The 17,561-nt window shown below is 51.2% G+C and overlaps 2 protein-coding genes across 2 annotated transcripts; one reads left to right on the plus strand and one right to left on the minus strand.

Annotated features, from left to right (window-relative positions):
* The first annotated feature begins 1,082 nt into the window (after positions 1 to 1,082).
* TMEM54 (transmembrane protein 54) lies at positions 1,083 to 8,698 on the plus strand. Its single transcript, XM_072609791.1, has 6 exons — positions 1,083 to 1,301; positions 2,454 to 2,647; positions 5,384 to 5,443; positions 5,973 to 6,161; positions 6,690 to 6,824; positions 8,367 to 8,698. The coding sequence occupies exons 1-6, from the start codon at positions 1,286 to 1,288 to the stop codon at positions 8,439 to 8,441; spliced, it is 669 nt and encodes a 222-aa protein (XP_072465892.1). The 5' UTR covers positions 1,083 to 1,285; the 3' UTR covers positions 8,442 to 8,698.
* Positions 8,641 to 16,658, minus strand: HPCA (hippocalcin). Its single transcript, XM_072609792.1, has 5 exons — positions 16,403 to 16,658; positions 15,755 to 15,861; positions 12,556 to 12,960; positions 9,994 to 10,099; positions 8,641 to 9,795 (listed from the first exon to the last, which is right to left on the minus strand). The coding sequence occupies exons 3-5, from the start codon at positions 12,931 to 12,933 to the stop codon at positions 9,698 to 9,700; spliced, it is 582 nt and encodes a 193-aa protein (XP_072465893.1). The 5' UTR covers positions 12,934 to 12,960; positions 15,755 to 15,861; positions 16,403 to 16,658; the 3' UTR covers positions 8,641 to 9,697.
* Positions 16,659 to 17,561: the final 903 nt, after the last annotated feature.

Genomic DNA, 17,561 nt, shown 5'->3' on the forward strand with positions numbered 1-17,561 from the left:
CCTTCCCTCCCACTCCAGTTTAATAAATCCTGAGTGAATAAATGGAAGGATGGATGTTGACTGACACTTTATATGTAGATAGGGCTTTGTGAGCATTGAGTATGTGTTCCGTCCATGGAAGAAGGCACTACCATGTAATTCGGAGAATGCTGCCTTTGGAGATGGGAGATCTGAATTAACACTGACACTTACTAGTTCTGTGACCCCCAAGCAAGTCATTTAACATGTCTGAGCCTCAGTTTCCTCTTCTATAAAATGGGGATAATAATCTGCTCTGCCTTCCTCCTCTAGTTAAGATTATATGATCCAGTGTGTACTGTGCTTTGTAATGATAAATCCTGTTATTCTTTTAGGGCAGGGTTTATTATCCCCATTTTACAAAGGAGGAAACTAAGGCAGAAGATTAAATCACACATCCAATTTGCAGAGTAGCCAGGACTCAAAATCCAAGCCACAATGGTCTTAAGATCTTAGAGCCAGAAGGAAGCTCAGAAGTACCAAGCCCCCTCATTTTACAAAAGAGGAAACTGAGTCCCAGAGACATTAAGTAGCTTTCCAAACACTACACAATGCCAAACAGAGCCGGGATTTGAACCCTGAGTGGATTCCAAATCCACTTCCTCTTCTCAGTGTGTTGAACCAGACCTGAATGCAAGCCTATATCCCTGGCCGTAAATGCTAGAGTGAATGATTCACTCTGGCTACTCCCTAAGAAAGGGCAATCTAGACCCTGTTGGCCACCAAGAGAATCCTGTGGTCCTCTCCACTGTCTGCACTGGAGCCCCACATAAAGCCAAGGGGCTAGGTGGCCTTCTGACTTGTGGGGAGAGACTTAGGCATGGCTGACTGACTAAGCTGTTCCAGCCCGGCTGCCTAGGAGAGGGTAGGTGGGAGGGGTCAGAGTCGTGAATCATCCTTTCCTGGGGGCAGGGGGAGGTGGGGTCCTGCCCTTTGTGCCAGCTGAGCTGGTCAAACAGGAACTGGAGATGCAGACAAGCTGCTGGGCTGGGCTGGGTTGGGCTGGGCCGGGCCAAGGGGCGGGCTGATGGGAAGGGAAGGGAAGGAAGGGAGGCCAGGCCAGAGCCTCAGCCTACAGAGGCGGGAAGAGGGTGCGAGCTCTGGGGCATCCAGCCAGACCACCCCCTTGGGCCTCTGGGGCTAGGCTGGGGCTTGGGAGCGGTAGCAGGAGGATGGACATGGGGCCTCGGGGAGGTCCCCGGGAAGAGGAGCCTCAGTAAGCCTGACCCTAGCGAGGAGCCTTGGACCCCCACCCTTCCGAACCACGATGTGTCTGCAGCTGGGTGAGCTAGCTCTTCTTGCCCGCCAGCCCCGAGGGAGGAGGGAGGGAGATATTGGTGTCCTGTCCTATATACAACTACCAAGCTGGAGAGTTCCTCAGAGAGCCAAGACAAGTTGTCCTCCCCAAAAAAGCAAAGGGATGGACTGGGTGGTCTCTGAGTCTCCTTCTAGCCCTGATATATCCTCTGAGCCCCCCATTTTACAGATGGGGAAACTGAGGCTCAGAGAGACTAAAAGGTTTGCCCAAGAATTAGAACCCAGACCTCCCCAGCCAGGGTGGTTTGTTTTTCTTTTCTCAACAACACTCACCAAGGGAACCCTTTAAAGAAGGAGTCCCAAATCCCCTCTCCTCACCTCCTCTTGTGGGTATTGGGAGTTGGGAGAGGGGACTGCTGTCCCTCCCTGCTCTGCCATCAGCTGAATGTGGACCTCCAGAAAGCCCCATGTTCCTTCTGGGTCTCCTTAAAACTAGGTCTTCTCCAAACTTCTGATCAACATTGACTGTATTCCCCAACCTGCTCCCTACTACCACCACCTGCTTCCTTCTAGGACCAGCCTCTCCCTCCTCCTCCTGCCCCAATATGCAAGGCTCCAGAAAGGGCCTGGATTCTGGCTTTTTCCACTTAGATAAGGAGCAGGGCTCCTCTGGTGGGCTAGGAAAGGAAGGGATGAATACTGGAGATGCACGGTCCCTCAGTCAGGAGTACAGGGAGCCTGACATATTCATTTGGACTTTTCAAATAAGACTCCCTCCTCTGGGCCAGGCCTCAGCTTCCTCATCTGTACGGTAGGACTTAGAGATGTCCCATCAGGCTGGAAAGGCTGTCATGGGACCGGATGTGTAGCCACCAGCTTGGAAAGGGCCTAAGCATCTTTGTCAGTTACTGACATGTGGACTCAGGTGGAACTGGAGGAGGATGGAGTGGACATGACAACAAGGCTAGGCTACCCACAGCTGCAAGAGGATGCCCCCTGGATGCCCTCCCCAGGGCCCAATGAATGAACAAAATCAACCTACCAGGCTCTTCCTGAGAGCTGTGGGGGAGATAGAGAAGAAGGTGGAGGGGAAGAGGGAAACTGGTCCCCTGGGCAGGGAGGAGGGTTAGTGCAGTAAGAAGCCAGGGTTCAGGTCCCATTGCCCTTCCCTCCTCCAGGTGGCCTGAGCTGCAGTGATTACAAGAAGATTTTGATGAAGACGGGCCTGGTGCTGCTCGTTCTGGGGCACATCAGTTTTATCACAGCCGCCTTACTGCACGGCACAGCCCTGCGCTATGTCACAGACACCCACGATGCTGTCTCACTGCAATACGCAGTCTCCAACATCCTCGCCGTCACCTCGGCCATCTTGGTACTTGCTGTCCAGCTCACATTTTCTAGGGAGAGACCTGTGCTTGGTGGGAGGTGGTCATCGCCTGCATGCTCAGAGAGCAAAGGTTACAGGTTGGAATGGGACTGGAGCTCAGATCTAAATTTGGTCGGCATCTAGTCTAACACCATCATTTTACAGAAAAGGAAACCAAGTCCTAGAAAGGGGATGATAGAAGATACTACATTAGTGTCAGAAGATATCTTAGAAGATGCCTTAAAGCATGGGTTCTTAACCTGGACTCTGAGAACTTGTGTTTGAAAAATATTTTTGATAGCTGTATTCTAGTATAATTGTCTTCCTTTGTAATCCAGTGTATTTTGTTTTATGCATTTTAAAACATTATTCAGAGAAAGGTCTGTAGGCTTCAGCAGACTGCCAGAAGAGTCTAGGACACACACAGAGACACAGACACAGAGAGAGATACACACACAGAGACACAGACACAGACACACACAGACACACACACACACACACATACACACACACACACTCTTTAACAGCTTCATTGTAGTCTTGGAGAACAACAAAAGACACTATGCTTACCCTTGCCCGAGCACATAGGTGGGGGATTCTGGGTACAAAACGTTGCATACATTGTCAGATACACTTATTCTGCCCGTTGTTTTTGTTTACCTTTTTTTCTGTGTTACACAAGAGAGGGTTCACTTTTGGGAACCTATGTCCAGGAATAATTGAAATTTTTTTTAAAGCATCATTAAAATATTTTTAGATAGAAAAAAACCCCAAAACATCTAGCCCACCCCTTTCCTTCCATCCCTTCATGGTCACACCTGCTTTTGAGAGGCAACGTGATTTGGCAGATAGGACCAGAAAGACCTATCTTTGAATCTTACCTTAGACCTTTAACTAGCTGTGTAATCCTGGCCAAGTCACTTAACCTTTCTGTGCCTCAGTTTCCTTTTCTATAAAATGAGTGAATAAGACTCAATGATATCTGATGTCCTCTCCATCTCTACATCTTTGATTTACAAATGAGGCTTCTTTCAAATGATTAAGCAGCAACTAATCTTTATGCCCATGAAAGAGGAAAGAAATCAAACATGCCTCTAACACAAACAAGTAACTTATATAAATGAAGGGGGAGAAGGAGAGGCAAGTAAATCCAGTGGAGGCTGGAGGCAGGAGCCAATGATAGCGGAGCTTCAAGTGCCACTCAGTCATTTACTGATGCTCTGCTACTTAACACTGTATGGTTTTGGACAAGTCATTTCCCTCTCTGGACTTTGATTTCCTCCACTGTAAAATGAGGGGGGTTGGAGCTGCTATAAGGACCCCTCCAGCTCTAGAGTGTAGGATCTTGTGAACCCAGATGGTAAACCATGTGGCTTAGGTTCTGGGAAGGGAAAGTTGAGTGGGAGCTGGGGCTGGGGCAGAAGGTTTCCTTGAGAAGATGGCTTTCGAGTTGGGCTTTGCAAGATGGGCAAAATTGGCATGGGCAGAGGGTATGATGGCATTATAGGCTGCAAAGGGCCTTGGAAGAAAGGGGTTCTCTCCTCCTTGAGGACAGGGACTATCTTTTGCCTCTCTGTATCCTCAACCCTTTGCACAATGCCTAATACATAATAGGCACTTATTGATTGAGTGAGTGAGTGATTGATGGAGAAGGATGTAAAGGCAGATAAAGTCAGATTGAGTAGGGGCTTTTGGACTGGAGGGAAGAGCCCCAAGGCCAGGAGATCAGTCTAGGGCTGTTACAGATAATCAAGGTGAGATCCAAGGAGGGTCTGTCTGGACAAGGGTGATCAAAGTGGGAGTGGAGAGGAAGGGTCAGATGTAAAGTAGGGAGAAGTAAGACAAGCAACTATGCTGTCTATAGAGCCCTAGATCTTGGGTCAGAAGTCCTGGGTTCACATGTGGGCCCCGCTGTGACCTTGATCACATAACTTGGCCTCCTTGTGCCTCCTTTTCTTCATATTTTAAAAAAAAATGTAAATCTTTAAAAGCTATGTAAATAGGAATTATTGTTGAGTAGAATTCACAGAACTTGGAATAATCTTACAATAGAATCCATTGCTCCTGGAAGAGTGAATGGGGTGTGGGATTTAAGGAAAGATTTTGTCTTTCTAGCCAGTCCCAAATTGCAGGTCCTACTCCCTTCTCCCAGCCGCTTTAAACTGGCAGTAACACATGTGCCCACACAGAAGAGCTGCCTCAAGACTTAGGTTCTTTACAGACTGTACCCTTGGTCTGGCTTGAGGTTCCAAAGAGATTGTCTTCTCATGGACAGAAGATGGCATCAAGATGGCACGATGCTAGACTTGGAGTTAGGGGCAGCTGAGTTTAAATCTGGCCTCAGACACTCACTCACTTAGCTGTGTGACCCTGGGCAAATCACTTTACCCTTCTCAACTTCAGTTTCTTCATATGTAAAATGGGAATGTGATAACATCAACATCACAAGGTTGTTGTGAAGGTCAGTGAGTTAACATATGCAAAGCACTTTGTGAACCTTAAAGCATTATAAAAATGCTAGTTATCATTGCTAATTATTAATTTTTAAAGGGCTTCCATTGCTTTGGACCCCATTGGGCAAGAGAGAAGTCTTCTTGAGGGGGTGCCTTAAGGGTGGTCATAGGAGAGCGATGGGTGCAGAAGGAATGGCCTCTGGCCTCCTGATCCCTCTCCTTCCATCAGTGGCTGTGGGGACACAGAGACAGAGGCCCTCCCCTCACTTCATGTCTTTTCTCTTCATAGATCATTGCCTGTGGGATCACAGTCATTGTACTGTCCAGATACCTCTCCGTTACCTCCCTGGTATAGTAGCCCCTGGAAACCCAGGCTGGGATGGGAGTGGAGGGCAAGAGGGAATCGTGGAACCAGGCTAGGGCAGGATGAGCAAGGGGTGGGGTTGAGCTGCTGAGCAGGAGGTTTGGGAATCATGTCACTGAGAAGAATTGGGCTCCCCCAGAGAACATTAGAGTGTTTGAGTACAAAGAAGAGTATTGTCTGAGGAGTCTGGAGAACTGCCTTCTGCAGCCGATTCACTGTGTGACGCTGAATGATCCCCCTCTCCATGTGCACCTATTTTTTCCTCCATGAGATGAGGAGGTTAGATGTGATGAGTTCTCTCTCACTCCCCTTGGCTGACAGTTCCAGTATGTTACACACATACATGCCTGTGCACACACGTATTGCCCTGCCCTGATCATCTCGTGCTCTGAGCTCCTAAATACTGCTCACAGCCAGTGGGAGGAAAGATGTTTCAACCTTCATCGTGTGTGTTGGGGAAGGGACTCTTCTCTGGCCAGTGCCCCCTCCCCACAAATGGACCTTTTCCCTCCAGCGATGGACAGTGTTTGTTGCCAGTGTAACCAGCGCCGTCTTCTCCTTGGTCTGCTCCCTTGGCCTCCTGGCATCCATTGCTATCACCTTTGCCAATCAGGGCAGGTCACTGCTTGCCACCTGTTCCTTCAGTAACTCAGAGCTCCTCTCCCTGACACCGGACTGTCCCTTTGACCCCACCCGAATCTATGTAAGTGACTTCCAATGATCTGCCTCCCTAGGACACATGACTCCCCTGGGGACCCTCTGCCTATCTGTATAAATGACCGTTAAGTTTAGAACTCCCCCATTTTTTCTTAGGTCTTATGATTGTCTTATGTGACCCCACACACACACACACACAGGGTCCTCCCTGAGGTGCCCTATCTATGTAAATGTTCTCTGAGGGCAGGTCTCCCTGGAGCCCATTACTGCTTTACATTTTTATGTACATGACCCCTTGATCTCGACTCCCTGGACTGTCCTTTAAACCCCACAGGCACTTATGGAGGTGACTGTGGTGGGACAGCCTCCCAGCTGGTTCAGCCTCAATTCTCTCTGGTTCTGAGCTCACTCTGTGTGGCCTTTTTTGACCCTCAGTTTCCTTATCTGTAAAATGAGGGAGTTGGCCCAGATGGCTTCTGAGGTCCATTAGAGCTCTCCACCTATGATCCCACCAACTCTGGGCCTGGGTCCCTCAGGGTCACTGTCCCACCCCCTTCCTTCTCTCCTCCCACAGAGCTCCACCCTATGTCTCTGGGCCATCTCCTTGGTTCTTTGTGTGGCTGAAAGTACCTTTGCTGTCAGGGCAGCCCAGCTCACTCACCAGCTGCTGGAACTGAGGCCCTGGTGGGGGAAGAGGAGCCATCAATTGGTAAGGACTCCCACCCCTCCTTGCACTCCCATGCCTACCCCTGTGCTGGAGCTGGGAGTCAGGACCCCTTAGCTTCTCGCCAGGAGCTGCCCAGGTGTGTGACCCCAGGCTGTCCAGCTGTGGTCACCCCTCATACTTGACAACAGATTGTTTCCTGTTTATTTCCTTATCCGGCAGGGGGCAGGAGTCATGGTCCCCAGTGAACGAAGGTGAGAAAACCCAAAGCTTAGCTAGGTATAGCTTTTGGTGGTCACCCCACTAATCCTTAAAATTCAGGTCTTCTGAGTCCCCACGCCAGGAGTGCTATCCCCTATTACCCAAGAAAGGGAAGCAGGCTTTCCTGAGGCAAGAACTCCATCCCCCATCCCCTATTGGCTAATAAAGGGAAGCAGCCCTTTCCTGTGGGACTTTGCCAGCTCTCTCGGAACTGAGAGAAGAGAGACCAGCAGACAGAGGATTGGTTCAAGAATTTTTCAGTGCTGGAGAAACCTCAGAAACCTTTGAGTTCAAGCCCCTTCTCTTCAGATAAGACAATTAAGTCCAGACATGGGGGTGACTTGCCCAAGGGCCCCCCCCATAAGTTAAGGATTGAAGTGTGAAAGAGAAGATGGGAAGAGAGGGTGTGTGTGGTCCTTTGGGTTCCCCAAAAGGTGGCCTCTAGAAGGGGCCACACAGCTCACAGGCCTTGAGAAGAGGATTTTGGTAGTGACCTAGTCTAGCCTCCCATTTGACAGATGAGGAAACTGAGGCCCAGCAGGATTATGATTTGTTCAAGCTCCTGTAGGAAGGAAGTATCAGAAGGCAGTTGTGAATATAGGTCCTCTGACTCCGGGAGACTGTGCTCTTCCCAAGGTACCATGTAGTTATGGTCACCCACTAGAAAACATCTTTTCCTGACTTTTCCTTTGTCCCCTGAAATCTGATCAGCAAGACATGTCCAGAGAAGGTTGACCAGGAGGGGAATGGACACTAGAAATCACCGAAGTGAGGAAAGCTTACACAACCTCTCAGGCTTCCTCCAGATCTATGAAATGGAACTGCTGCATGGGAGATCTTTCTGGACTGAAGGCCAATAATGTGGGGAAGGGGTTAGTCTTGTTCTACCTGACCCCAACCAGCAGAACTGGGAGCACAGATAGGCAGAGTAATGGAGGAAAGCTTTTCAACAATTAGTGGTTGTCTAAAAGTGAAATGAATTGCCTTGAGAGGCAGTGGGTTCACCATTATAGAGTTAGAATCTGAATGACTCCTTGTTGGGGATCTCATAGAGGGTATTTCTGCACTGGGTGGAATTTGGCATAGATGCCCTTTCATTCCAGGATTCTATGATCCATTTCCAGACCAGGATTCCTTTTGGAAGGAAGGTTAGGGACAGACCCCTCAGCCCAGCCCAAGCCTGTTTGTTACCACCTGTTCTCAGCCCCATTCACCGCTCTCTAGCTGTGTGTGTGTGTCTGTGTGGGTCTCTGAGTGTGCTGGTGGTATTGGACAGAGGATATGCAGTGACCAACAATGCAAACTTCCTCATGACCTCCTTCACAGGTCACCGAAAGCTCAAGCCTTAATGAGGGCCGAGATCTGCTCAGCTGCTCCAGCTCAGAGCCAGCACTCCTGTGACAGATGAAGGACTTAGCAGCTCCTGAGGCCCTGGAATCCTGCCCCCTGTTGACATAGAGAAGGTCCCATCTCCCCCTGGACAGACCTTTGATCCCATCTCTTTGAAGAAACCAAGCCGGTGCCTGAGAGCCTCCCCAGCCCACCCTGTGCCTGCTCCCCAAGGACACCACTCCCAGCCCGTGGCCACTCTGGCCCAGGGCACGGCACTGAGACAAGACTTTATTCTGAAGTTATTAAAAAGAACAAAGTGATTCCAAGTGAATGCATGCTCAGAGGAGGTGGCAGGGACTGCTGACGCTGCTCCTGGGTCTGGGGGTGGGGGAGAGGTGAGGGAAATGTTCTGAAACACCCAGTTTTATAGGTGAGTTAGGGAAGGGAATAGACAGGTCTGGGTGTGATAAGGGAGGGACAGGGAGTAGGTAGACCCAGACCCACATCTGTGCGTGTACATATGGAAAAATGCTCAGGGCAGGGCTGCCACTGGGGGAGGGGGCTCCTGATTGGCTCCTTCCCACAATCCCCTTCCATGCCCCCAGACCCCCAAGCCAGAGCAGGAAAGACCCAGGGCTAGATAGAAATCCAGGAGGCTAGGAGGAGGGGGAGCTGAATAAGATGCCAGTGCCATATGCCACAGACAGCTCCCCACCTCCAGAGCTCCTCCATCATCTCCAGCCCCTTCCACAGGCAGCTGCCCCAGCCTCCCTCCTCACTACCACCCCCATTTCTCTTGAGCTATCCGGCTGGCTAGGCCTTACATGGAGTGGGAGGCACCCTGCTCTTGGCCCTGGATGGGGGACATGGAGCCCCCTTGGCTGAAAAACCTCATGGATAGGGAAGGTCCCTTGGATATCAGTTCTCTCTAGCCATCCTTGGACTTTTCGGGGAGGACCTGGGTGGGGGGAGGGGGGCAGCTCCTGGATGCACAGGGACACATTGTCTTCCCCATTGCAAGTATGGGCCCAGCGCCTGCCCTTCATATGTCCAACCACCCCAGGGTACTTGGGCTGAGCCTGGTCAGAGACTGGGGAAGGAGGCGGACTCTACCCCTGCTATATGGAATGGAGACCCAGGAATCTGGGGTAGGAGCAGGGGATAGCTTAGACCCCACCCTAACCTGAGCTTTCCCAAAATCCAGTCTGGACACAAAGACATGGGAAAGGGAAGCTGTGGGAGACAGGAGTTGAAGACAGGGTAAGGCAGGGTCCCAGCCTGGCCCTCTACCCTTCCTTCTCCCCATCCCCCAGGAGGCCCCAGACTCAAAACTGGGAGGTGCTGCTGGGGTCACACTGAAGCAGCCGGACGATGCTTGGGTCACTCTTGGCTCCTCTGATGAACTCCTCGAGGGACAGCTTCCCTGTTGGGGAGGACAGTGGTCAGTCTGGAGAGAATGCCAGTCATTTGGGGGGGGGGGGTAGAAATGGATTTGAGGGAGAGGCAGCGATTTGTTGGTGAGAGACTAGAAGGAGGGCGGGGAGTAGAAGGAGTCTTCCTGGACAGGAAAGGAGCTTGGCAGGGGACAGATTTTGAACAGGGTCCCAGGGAGCCCCCTCACCGTCATTGTTTGTATCCATCTGACGGAAGATTTTCTCAGTTCGCTTCTCAGGGGTAGACTCATCCTCCGGCATCTTCATCACAGAAGATACCATCTTGTAAATGGCCTAGAGGGAAGGGGGAAGGTCAGGAGAAAGGAGGAAGGCTGACTGATCAGGGTGGGCTGCCCTACTCTCCCCCAATTTCTCCCTGTGCCTTAGCACAGCCTTGCACAGATATTATAGCAAGTGCTTCTTAAGTATTTGAGTTGCGTTGACCTGGGCTGGTGACCTGTGTGGCCAGCAGGGGGTGCTCCGGGCCAGGATCCCTTCCCTCCACTATCTCCCCAGCATGAGGGAGGCGCAGAGCCAGGTCTGAAATGTCTCTACTTGAACCTTCAAAGTAGAAGAAACCTACGGACATTAGTGCGCTTGAGAGCAAATCCCCCCTCCCTGATTTATGCAAAATAAATGTAAATGAGCATCTGCTCTGGGAGTTCTCAGCTTGGGCAGTGTGGGGAGAGGGAAGGGGGGGAAGTAGGACCCAGCAAGTAGAAATTATGCAAATATATGTAAATGCACACATCAGGTGTCAGGTGTCAGGTTGGAGAGTCAGGAGCTTAGGCAAGGCTGGTGAAGAGGGTTCAGCAACCTGAAGATCAAGGAGGAGATATTTATACTAATTTATGTAAAATTATGCAGATGAGCACCAAGGGGAGGGCTTAGAGGTTGAGCCATGCTGAGAGGAGGCACCGGTTGCCATTGGAGGGGGATAGCTCCCCTGTACACACACACACATACACACACACATATACACACATACATACGCACATATATGCAATACACATGCACACATACACATACATTAGGGGAAAAGATTCTCCCTGCAGTGAAATGTGAAATAATGACCCCAAGGAACATCATATTCAAGGATACAGGGCATAGACTCATAGGGAGAAAGTTGGAATTGATCTTAGATATTAATTAAAATAATTAATAACCAATAGTTACATAGCACTATGTGCCAGGCACTTTACAATCATTTATCTCTTTGGATCGCATTGTCCAGTCTCCTCGTTTACAGACGAGGAGACTGAGGTGCCATGAATTAAGAGCAGAGACCAAACTAGAATCCAGGTCTCATGAGAAGAGCCTAGAAAAGTAGGTGGGGACCAATTGGTGAAGAGCCTCGAATGCTAGGATCCGAGATTGTGGCTTTGATTATAAGCCCCCGAGAGGGTAGTGAAGTGATTGAAGATAGGAACTATGTCCTGTCCTCTGTGGCACTTGGCACCAGGTGAGGCACCCGAAAGCATTTGGTCCCCTCTCCTCTTAACCACCCACTGCCCCTCTCTAGTCTGATTCTTTATTATGCCTTCCTGGAGCATGGCCATAATCTTGGGGTATGCCATCCCAGCGCCACTCTCTCACCCCGACAACCCCACATTTACATGCTGCTGTGGAACCTCGCCAGACCAATCTTCCTTGCATACATACGTTTATTCTACTGCTCAACAATCCTCAATAGATCTCCACTACTTCCATATTGCTTGCCTCCCACGCCTGCAGTGTGCACCCTTCTTACCTCTACCTCTTTGGATCCTTAGCTTTGCTTCAGGTTCAGGTCAGATGTCCCTTCCTTTCATGAAGTCTTTCATGACTCCTCACCCCCACCCAGTGTGACAGTGATTTCTCTCTCCTCAAATGATCTTACATTTGTCTTGTTTAGAACCTTTCACGGTCATGTCTGACTCTTTGTGACCCCATTTGGGATTTTCTTGGCAAAGATACTGGAGTGGTTTACCATTTCCTGCTCCAGCTTGAAACAGAGGCAAACAGGGTTAAGTGACTTGCCCAGGGTCACACAACTAGTGCCTGAGACCAGATCTGAGCTTGTGAAGATGAGTCTTCCAGTGCTCTGTCCACTCCATCATGTTATATCCCCCTATAAAATGTAAGCTACTTGAAGGCAATTTTCTTTTTTGCTTTTATATCCACAGGGCCTTACACATGTTAGGTACTTAAATGTTGAATTGCTTAATAAAGTTCAGACACTTGTGCCTGGCATTTAAGGCCCTTCCAATTTGATATCACCCTGACTTTTCCAACCTTATCTCATATTACTCCGCACACACAAACTATGTTCCAAGAAAACTGGATTGAGTGTCTCTGCTCCTCCCCGCCCCCCATATGAACAGCTTTTCCACCCTGGTATCTCACCTACCCAGTTCTCTGTTATCTCTTCCCTCCCGCCTTTCATCATCTTTGAAATCCCATCTCAAATCCCACCTCCTCCAGGAAGCCTTGTCTGAATCCCCTGTTAGTTATAACCTTGCCTCCCAACCCTCACATAGCACTTAGTATTTCTCCAGGGCACTTGCATCATATCGTGTATTAGAGCTATCTACTTGTGTCATGTCCTCTTCCGAGAGACATTTTACATTATCTCTGTTTTGTATCTCCCCCAGGCCATATATATAACCATAGGAAATGGTTATTAAATGTTGACTGAGGGAATGGATCAATTCTACCCTGCCAGGGCTGGTGGGAGGCCAGACGGGATGAAGGAGGTGACTGTAACATACCTGGACAATCTCCAGCATCTCCTCCCGGCTGATATAGCCATTGCCATCCAAGTCATACATGCTGAAAGCCCACATGAGCTTCTGCTCCAGCTTCCCTCGAGAGGTGACACTGAGAGCGATGATGAACTCCCGAAAGTCGATGGTGCCATCCCCATTGGTGTCAAAGGTGCGGAAGACGTGCTCAGCAAACTTGGAGGCATCTCCGTAGGGGAAGAAATTGGCATAGATCTTCTTGAATTCCTCAACGTTGAGGATGCCTGTAGGGCAGTCTTTCAGGAAACCTTTGTACCACTCCTGCAGCTCCAGGTCGGAGAACTCCGTGTTTTCCCTTAGGTCCTGTAGCATCTCTGGGCGAAGCTTGCTGTTCTGCTTTCCCATGACAGTGGTGGTGGGACTCCAGAACCCCTGCTTGCATTCCACAGGAAGAGAAGGAAAGAGAGATACATGGAAGGACAGAGACACAGTGATAGGGGGAAGCAACAGAGGCAGTCCCAGAGGCAGTGTTGCAGGCAGAGACACGCAGACAGTAGTAGTCATGTCAACAGGGAGCCAATGAGGTGGCCAGGGACAAACGAGTGGATGGGGATAGAAGGATGTAGGGAGGCATAGAGAAATGATGACAGGGAATCAGAGACATAGAGACAGGGAGAGACATACAGAGAGATGAAAAGAAACAGAGACAAGAAGATTGAGTGAAGCACAGAGAAAAGTGATGGGGAGCCAGAGAAAAAGAGATAGAAACAGAGAGACAGATAGTGATAGACAGGACAATGGGAGAAAGCTCAGAGAAGTTGTAATGGGGAGCCAGAGAAACAGAAACAGGGAGAGACAAGGAGAGAGGGAGGGAGAGACAGTGATAGACGGGGGATGGAGGAAAGCACAGAGAAATAGTGATAAAGAGTCAGAGGGATGGAAAAAGATATAAGGATGGATAGGGCCAGGAATGGAAAGAGGGATGGAGACAAAGGTAGAAAGCAATACAGGCATGGAGGAACAGAGAGACAGCAGAGATGAACAGTTACAAGCAGGAAGGGAAAGATGGGGGGGACCAGGAAAGGAAAAACAACCAGAGGAAGGTTGGAGAGGACTGAGAGCCTGCTTTCTTTCAGACCCCATCACCCTCCTGACCTGAGATGCTTATACTTCCCCCAAGAACAGGCTCAGAGGGGAAATTCTTCGGTGAGAACAGGATGGACCTAGACATTTCAGCCTCCCAGCTAATTCTTGCTCACCCTACCTCATCCTGCTATTTCCCTCTGCTCTTTGCATGGCCTCACTTGTACCCAAGCACACATAAGACTGCTATCACATAACTCATGACGCGATACTGTAAAATTCTCAGGTGAGAGTGATGGACAGTGCCAACCATGGAACTCTACCTTGTTCTTTTACAGATGAAGAAACTGGAGGGGAAGTGACTGGTCCGAGGTCACACAGCAAATCCGTGGGCTATGACTGATACCCAGGCCTCTTGAGTTCCAGGCCAGGGCTTTCTTTTCTGCCCCCTCTACCACTCTTCAGAAAGTTGACACACAGTCGTGTATATGTAATCATACGCCTAGACACTGGCCATTACACCCCTCCTGTACCCCTTTGTACACTAGGAACGTTATAGAAGATAGGGCAGCAGCCCTTTGTCATTCTCCTCCTGTTGCCCCCTGACTACCTGCCCCCCATAAGGTCTGGAAGAGCCCTCCTTCATAGGAAAAAAGAGAAGAGAGGGAACAGAAGGGGAGAAGGGCATCCTGGAAATGGCTGACCAAGCTGGGTGTGTGAGTGTGTGTTTGTATGTGAGAGACAGAGACAGAGGCAGAGAAAGAAAGGGCAGCAGTCTCAGTGAGTCCATGTTACTCTATGTGTTCATGTACAGATTTGTGTGTGCATGTAATTGTACTGGACATGTTTGTGCATACACATGGAATAATATATTTGCATATGCACATGGAGTGATATATGCCTGCAAAATGCATGGTTTTGTGTTCTTGTACATAAATGTAGGCATGCAGAAACATGAGTGCATGTGTGTGCATAAACCTGTGACCATGCATGTTATCTACATATGCATGCATCTGCACCCATGTCCAGCAATGTGTTGATATATTCAGATGGCCTGCATATGTATTCCCGTCCCTCTTGGATAGGTCCTCCCTGTCCTAAGAACCCTGATATGCCACCTACCTGCCCAACTCTTGAGGCTTTGGGCTGGGGCTCAGGCCAGTGATATGCCCCCCATCTGTGCGGGGTGGGGGGAGGAAGGGGGGAAGTCAGTTAGGGAAGTAGGCCCCATTCATTAGCTTTTCTGCTATCCAAAAAGCCAGGCCTGCAGTATGGAGAGGACTTGGCTCCAGCATAAAGGGGCTCTAGAAAGCAGCAAGGAAAGGGCAAGGTCTGCCTTCTCAGGCCTTAGATCACTGGCAGGAGGGAGGGTGGCATACCAGGACAGCACCTTCTCCTTTCTGCAGCCTTCCAAAATGACTTCAACCCCACCCCCCTCCTCAAAGCCAAAAGGGGACCAAAAAACAGGGGCTAGAGGTAGTAGTCCCAAAGATCCTTCCTCCACCCCTCAAGAAGGAGAAAAGCATCCCGGTTTCCCCTCTCCAGAAAAGTGCCAGAGCTCCCCTCCTCTGCCCACACCCAGTCCTCACACAACTGGAAACCCATCTCCAGAACTCCCAGTCTGGCCTGAAAGAGCTGCCATAGACCATTCTGGGGCTCCAAACCCTGAACCCAAGTTTCCCTGGGTCTGCCGGAGGCTCCTGGTCCATCCGTTCCTCTCCCTTCCCTGGCCCCATTCCATCGTCCCACATTCCTACCTCTCGGGTTCGCCCTCAAAACCCCAAAGCCCCTGATTCTGCATCCCTACCGTAACTGCCGATAATACCCACATTGTTCCACCTCGGTTCTGGGACACCCTCCCAGCCCCAGGATTCCCGTCCTTGCTCTGGGATGCTCCTACCCATATTACCCCGCTCTCGCTGGATACCCCCGCCCCAGTATTTGCAGTGGGGCTCCTGCTCCAGTTCCCCAGGCAGAGGAGGCAGTGGAGAAATGGGGATCCCCGGGCCAAGCAGCGAATCCGGCTTCTAGAGAAGAGGGGGCGGGGGTCCCAGGAGTAGTTCCCCCATTCCTCTCCCCTGGGCATCCTCCCCCACCTTCTAGAGCCCCCCCAGCCCCTCCCTGGAGCGCAGCCCCCACTCACCCCTCTGCAAGAAGACACTGACTACGCAGGGAAGCCGAGGCGCTGCAACGGGGGAGGCGGCTGAGGGCGGCCGGAGGGGCGGGGGGAGGCCCGGGAGGAGGGGGATGCTGGAAGGCAGGAGGAAGGGGGTGCTGGAAGGCGGGAGGGAGACGCCCCTCAGGCAGTCCTACCACCTCCCTCCTCCCCAGGCTCAGCCTTGGAGCCCCTCCCTCTCCCCAGGGACTCCCTAACGCCCCCGGCCCGAACGGACGCTAATTGCGGGGGTGTGGACCTCGCCTCGCTCACGACCCTCTCATTTGGGAAAGGGTGGTCAGCACCAAGCCGGACCCAGATCCCTCTCCCCAAAGTAGTATCGGTGTCCCTGCTCTTTCCTCACACCCCTCCCCTCCAGTTCTCAGACCCCAAGCTCTCAGAAATGGGGGGGCCCCCGTAAAGGTGGGGGAAGGGTCCTGGTGCTTCTCCCCTCCTCCCCACCTGCTCCGGAGCCCGGGTCTCTGCCCCACGAGGCACCTTACATCCCTCCGAGGAGGCTGGAGGCGCCTCCCAGTGCACCGCCCCGCTCCCGCCCCCAGATACCCCTCCCTAGGCCCGGATCCCCCTGAGCTGAGTGGAGCAAGGCAGAAGGGCTGGGGGCCCGCTGCTGGGTACCTGGTGAGGTAGGCGCAGCCAGGGGATCCAGGAGAACCCCCTCCCCACTCACACTCCCGCCTCGTGGGGCGACTCGACCCGCAGCCACGCCCCCTCCCCTGCCCCGCCCCCGGGACACCCCTCCTGGAAGCCCTCGCCTGGGGGTCTCCAAAGGCGCACCCCTCCAGAGACTGCAAGGCAGGGAGAGGGGCGCCGGGGGGATGCGGGGGGAGACAGGTTACTAGGGCAAGTAAGGACGGGAACCGCCCCCTCCCCACACACCCACGCGCCGGCGCAAAGCAGGAGCTGCTGCGGGAGGCTTGCGGGGTGGAGGGGCGGGGAGGACACGCGGATTAAGTAGCGGCTCAGCTGAGGTCTGAGGGTCTCTGGGCCACACCGAGAGGGAGGGAGCTCCATGACCTTGGCCCCCATCCTGTACCCTGCTCCGCCTCCTGGTTGTAGAGAGGATGGACTTAGGCAATGGCAGGGGAGAAGACTTCCCTTCCTTTCCCCTGGCTCCAAGCAGGGCAGCATCTACCTGGATTCCAGGTAGAGCCCATAGAACTCGAACGGTGGTGGAACCTAAAGATAGAAGATCTGGTTCAAGTCTAGCCTAGGATACTTATTCCCAGACTCACCCTGGGCCTGTCACTTTCTCTTTTTTGGCCTGAATTTACAGTAGAAAGGTCTCAGGATTTGGAACTGGGACGCCTCGTTTCAAACGTTGGTTTTGACCTGTTTGACCTTGGGCAAGTCATTGTCCTTCTCTGGGCCTCCTGAGTCCTATCTGCTTCAGGGAGTTGTGGTGAGGATGATTTAAATTTGCCAAGTGCCAAGATCCTCTGATGTTGGTAACGTGAATAATATCACCATTCCACAGATGAGAAAACTGAGGTTTGGAGCAGGGGAATGACTTACCTAAGGTCACAGAGTACATGAAAACCCTAATGAATTGAGATAAAATAGATTTAACATCCCAAGGCACTATAGAAATGTAAACTATTACAGCTGTGATCTGATGAGAGGTCCTCTAATAACCTCCTCCTTTTGGAAAAGGAACACCTACTATGTGCCAGGCACTGTGTGCCCTTCCTTGTTGTTTAGTTGTGTCCAACTCTCCATGATCCCATTTGAAGTTTTCTTGGCAAAGATACTGGGGGTGGGGGGGAGTTGCCATTTC

The sequence above is a fragment of the Notamacropus eugenii genome, chromosome 5 (assembly GCF_028372415.1).
Source record: "Notamacropus eugenii isolate mMacEug1 chromosome 5, mMacEug1.pri_v2, whole genome shotgun sequence".
NCBI lineage: Eukaryota > Metazoa > Chordata > Mammalia > Diprotodontia > Macropodidae > Notamacropus > Notamacropus eugenii.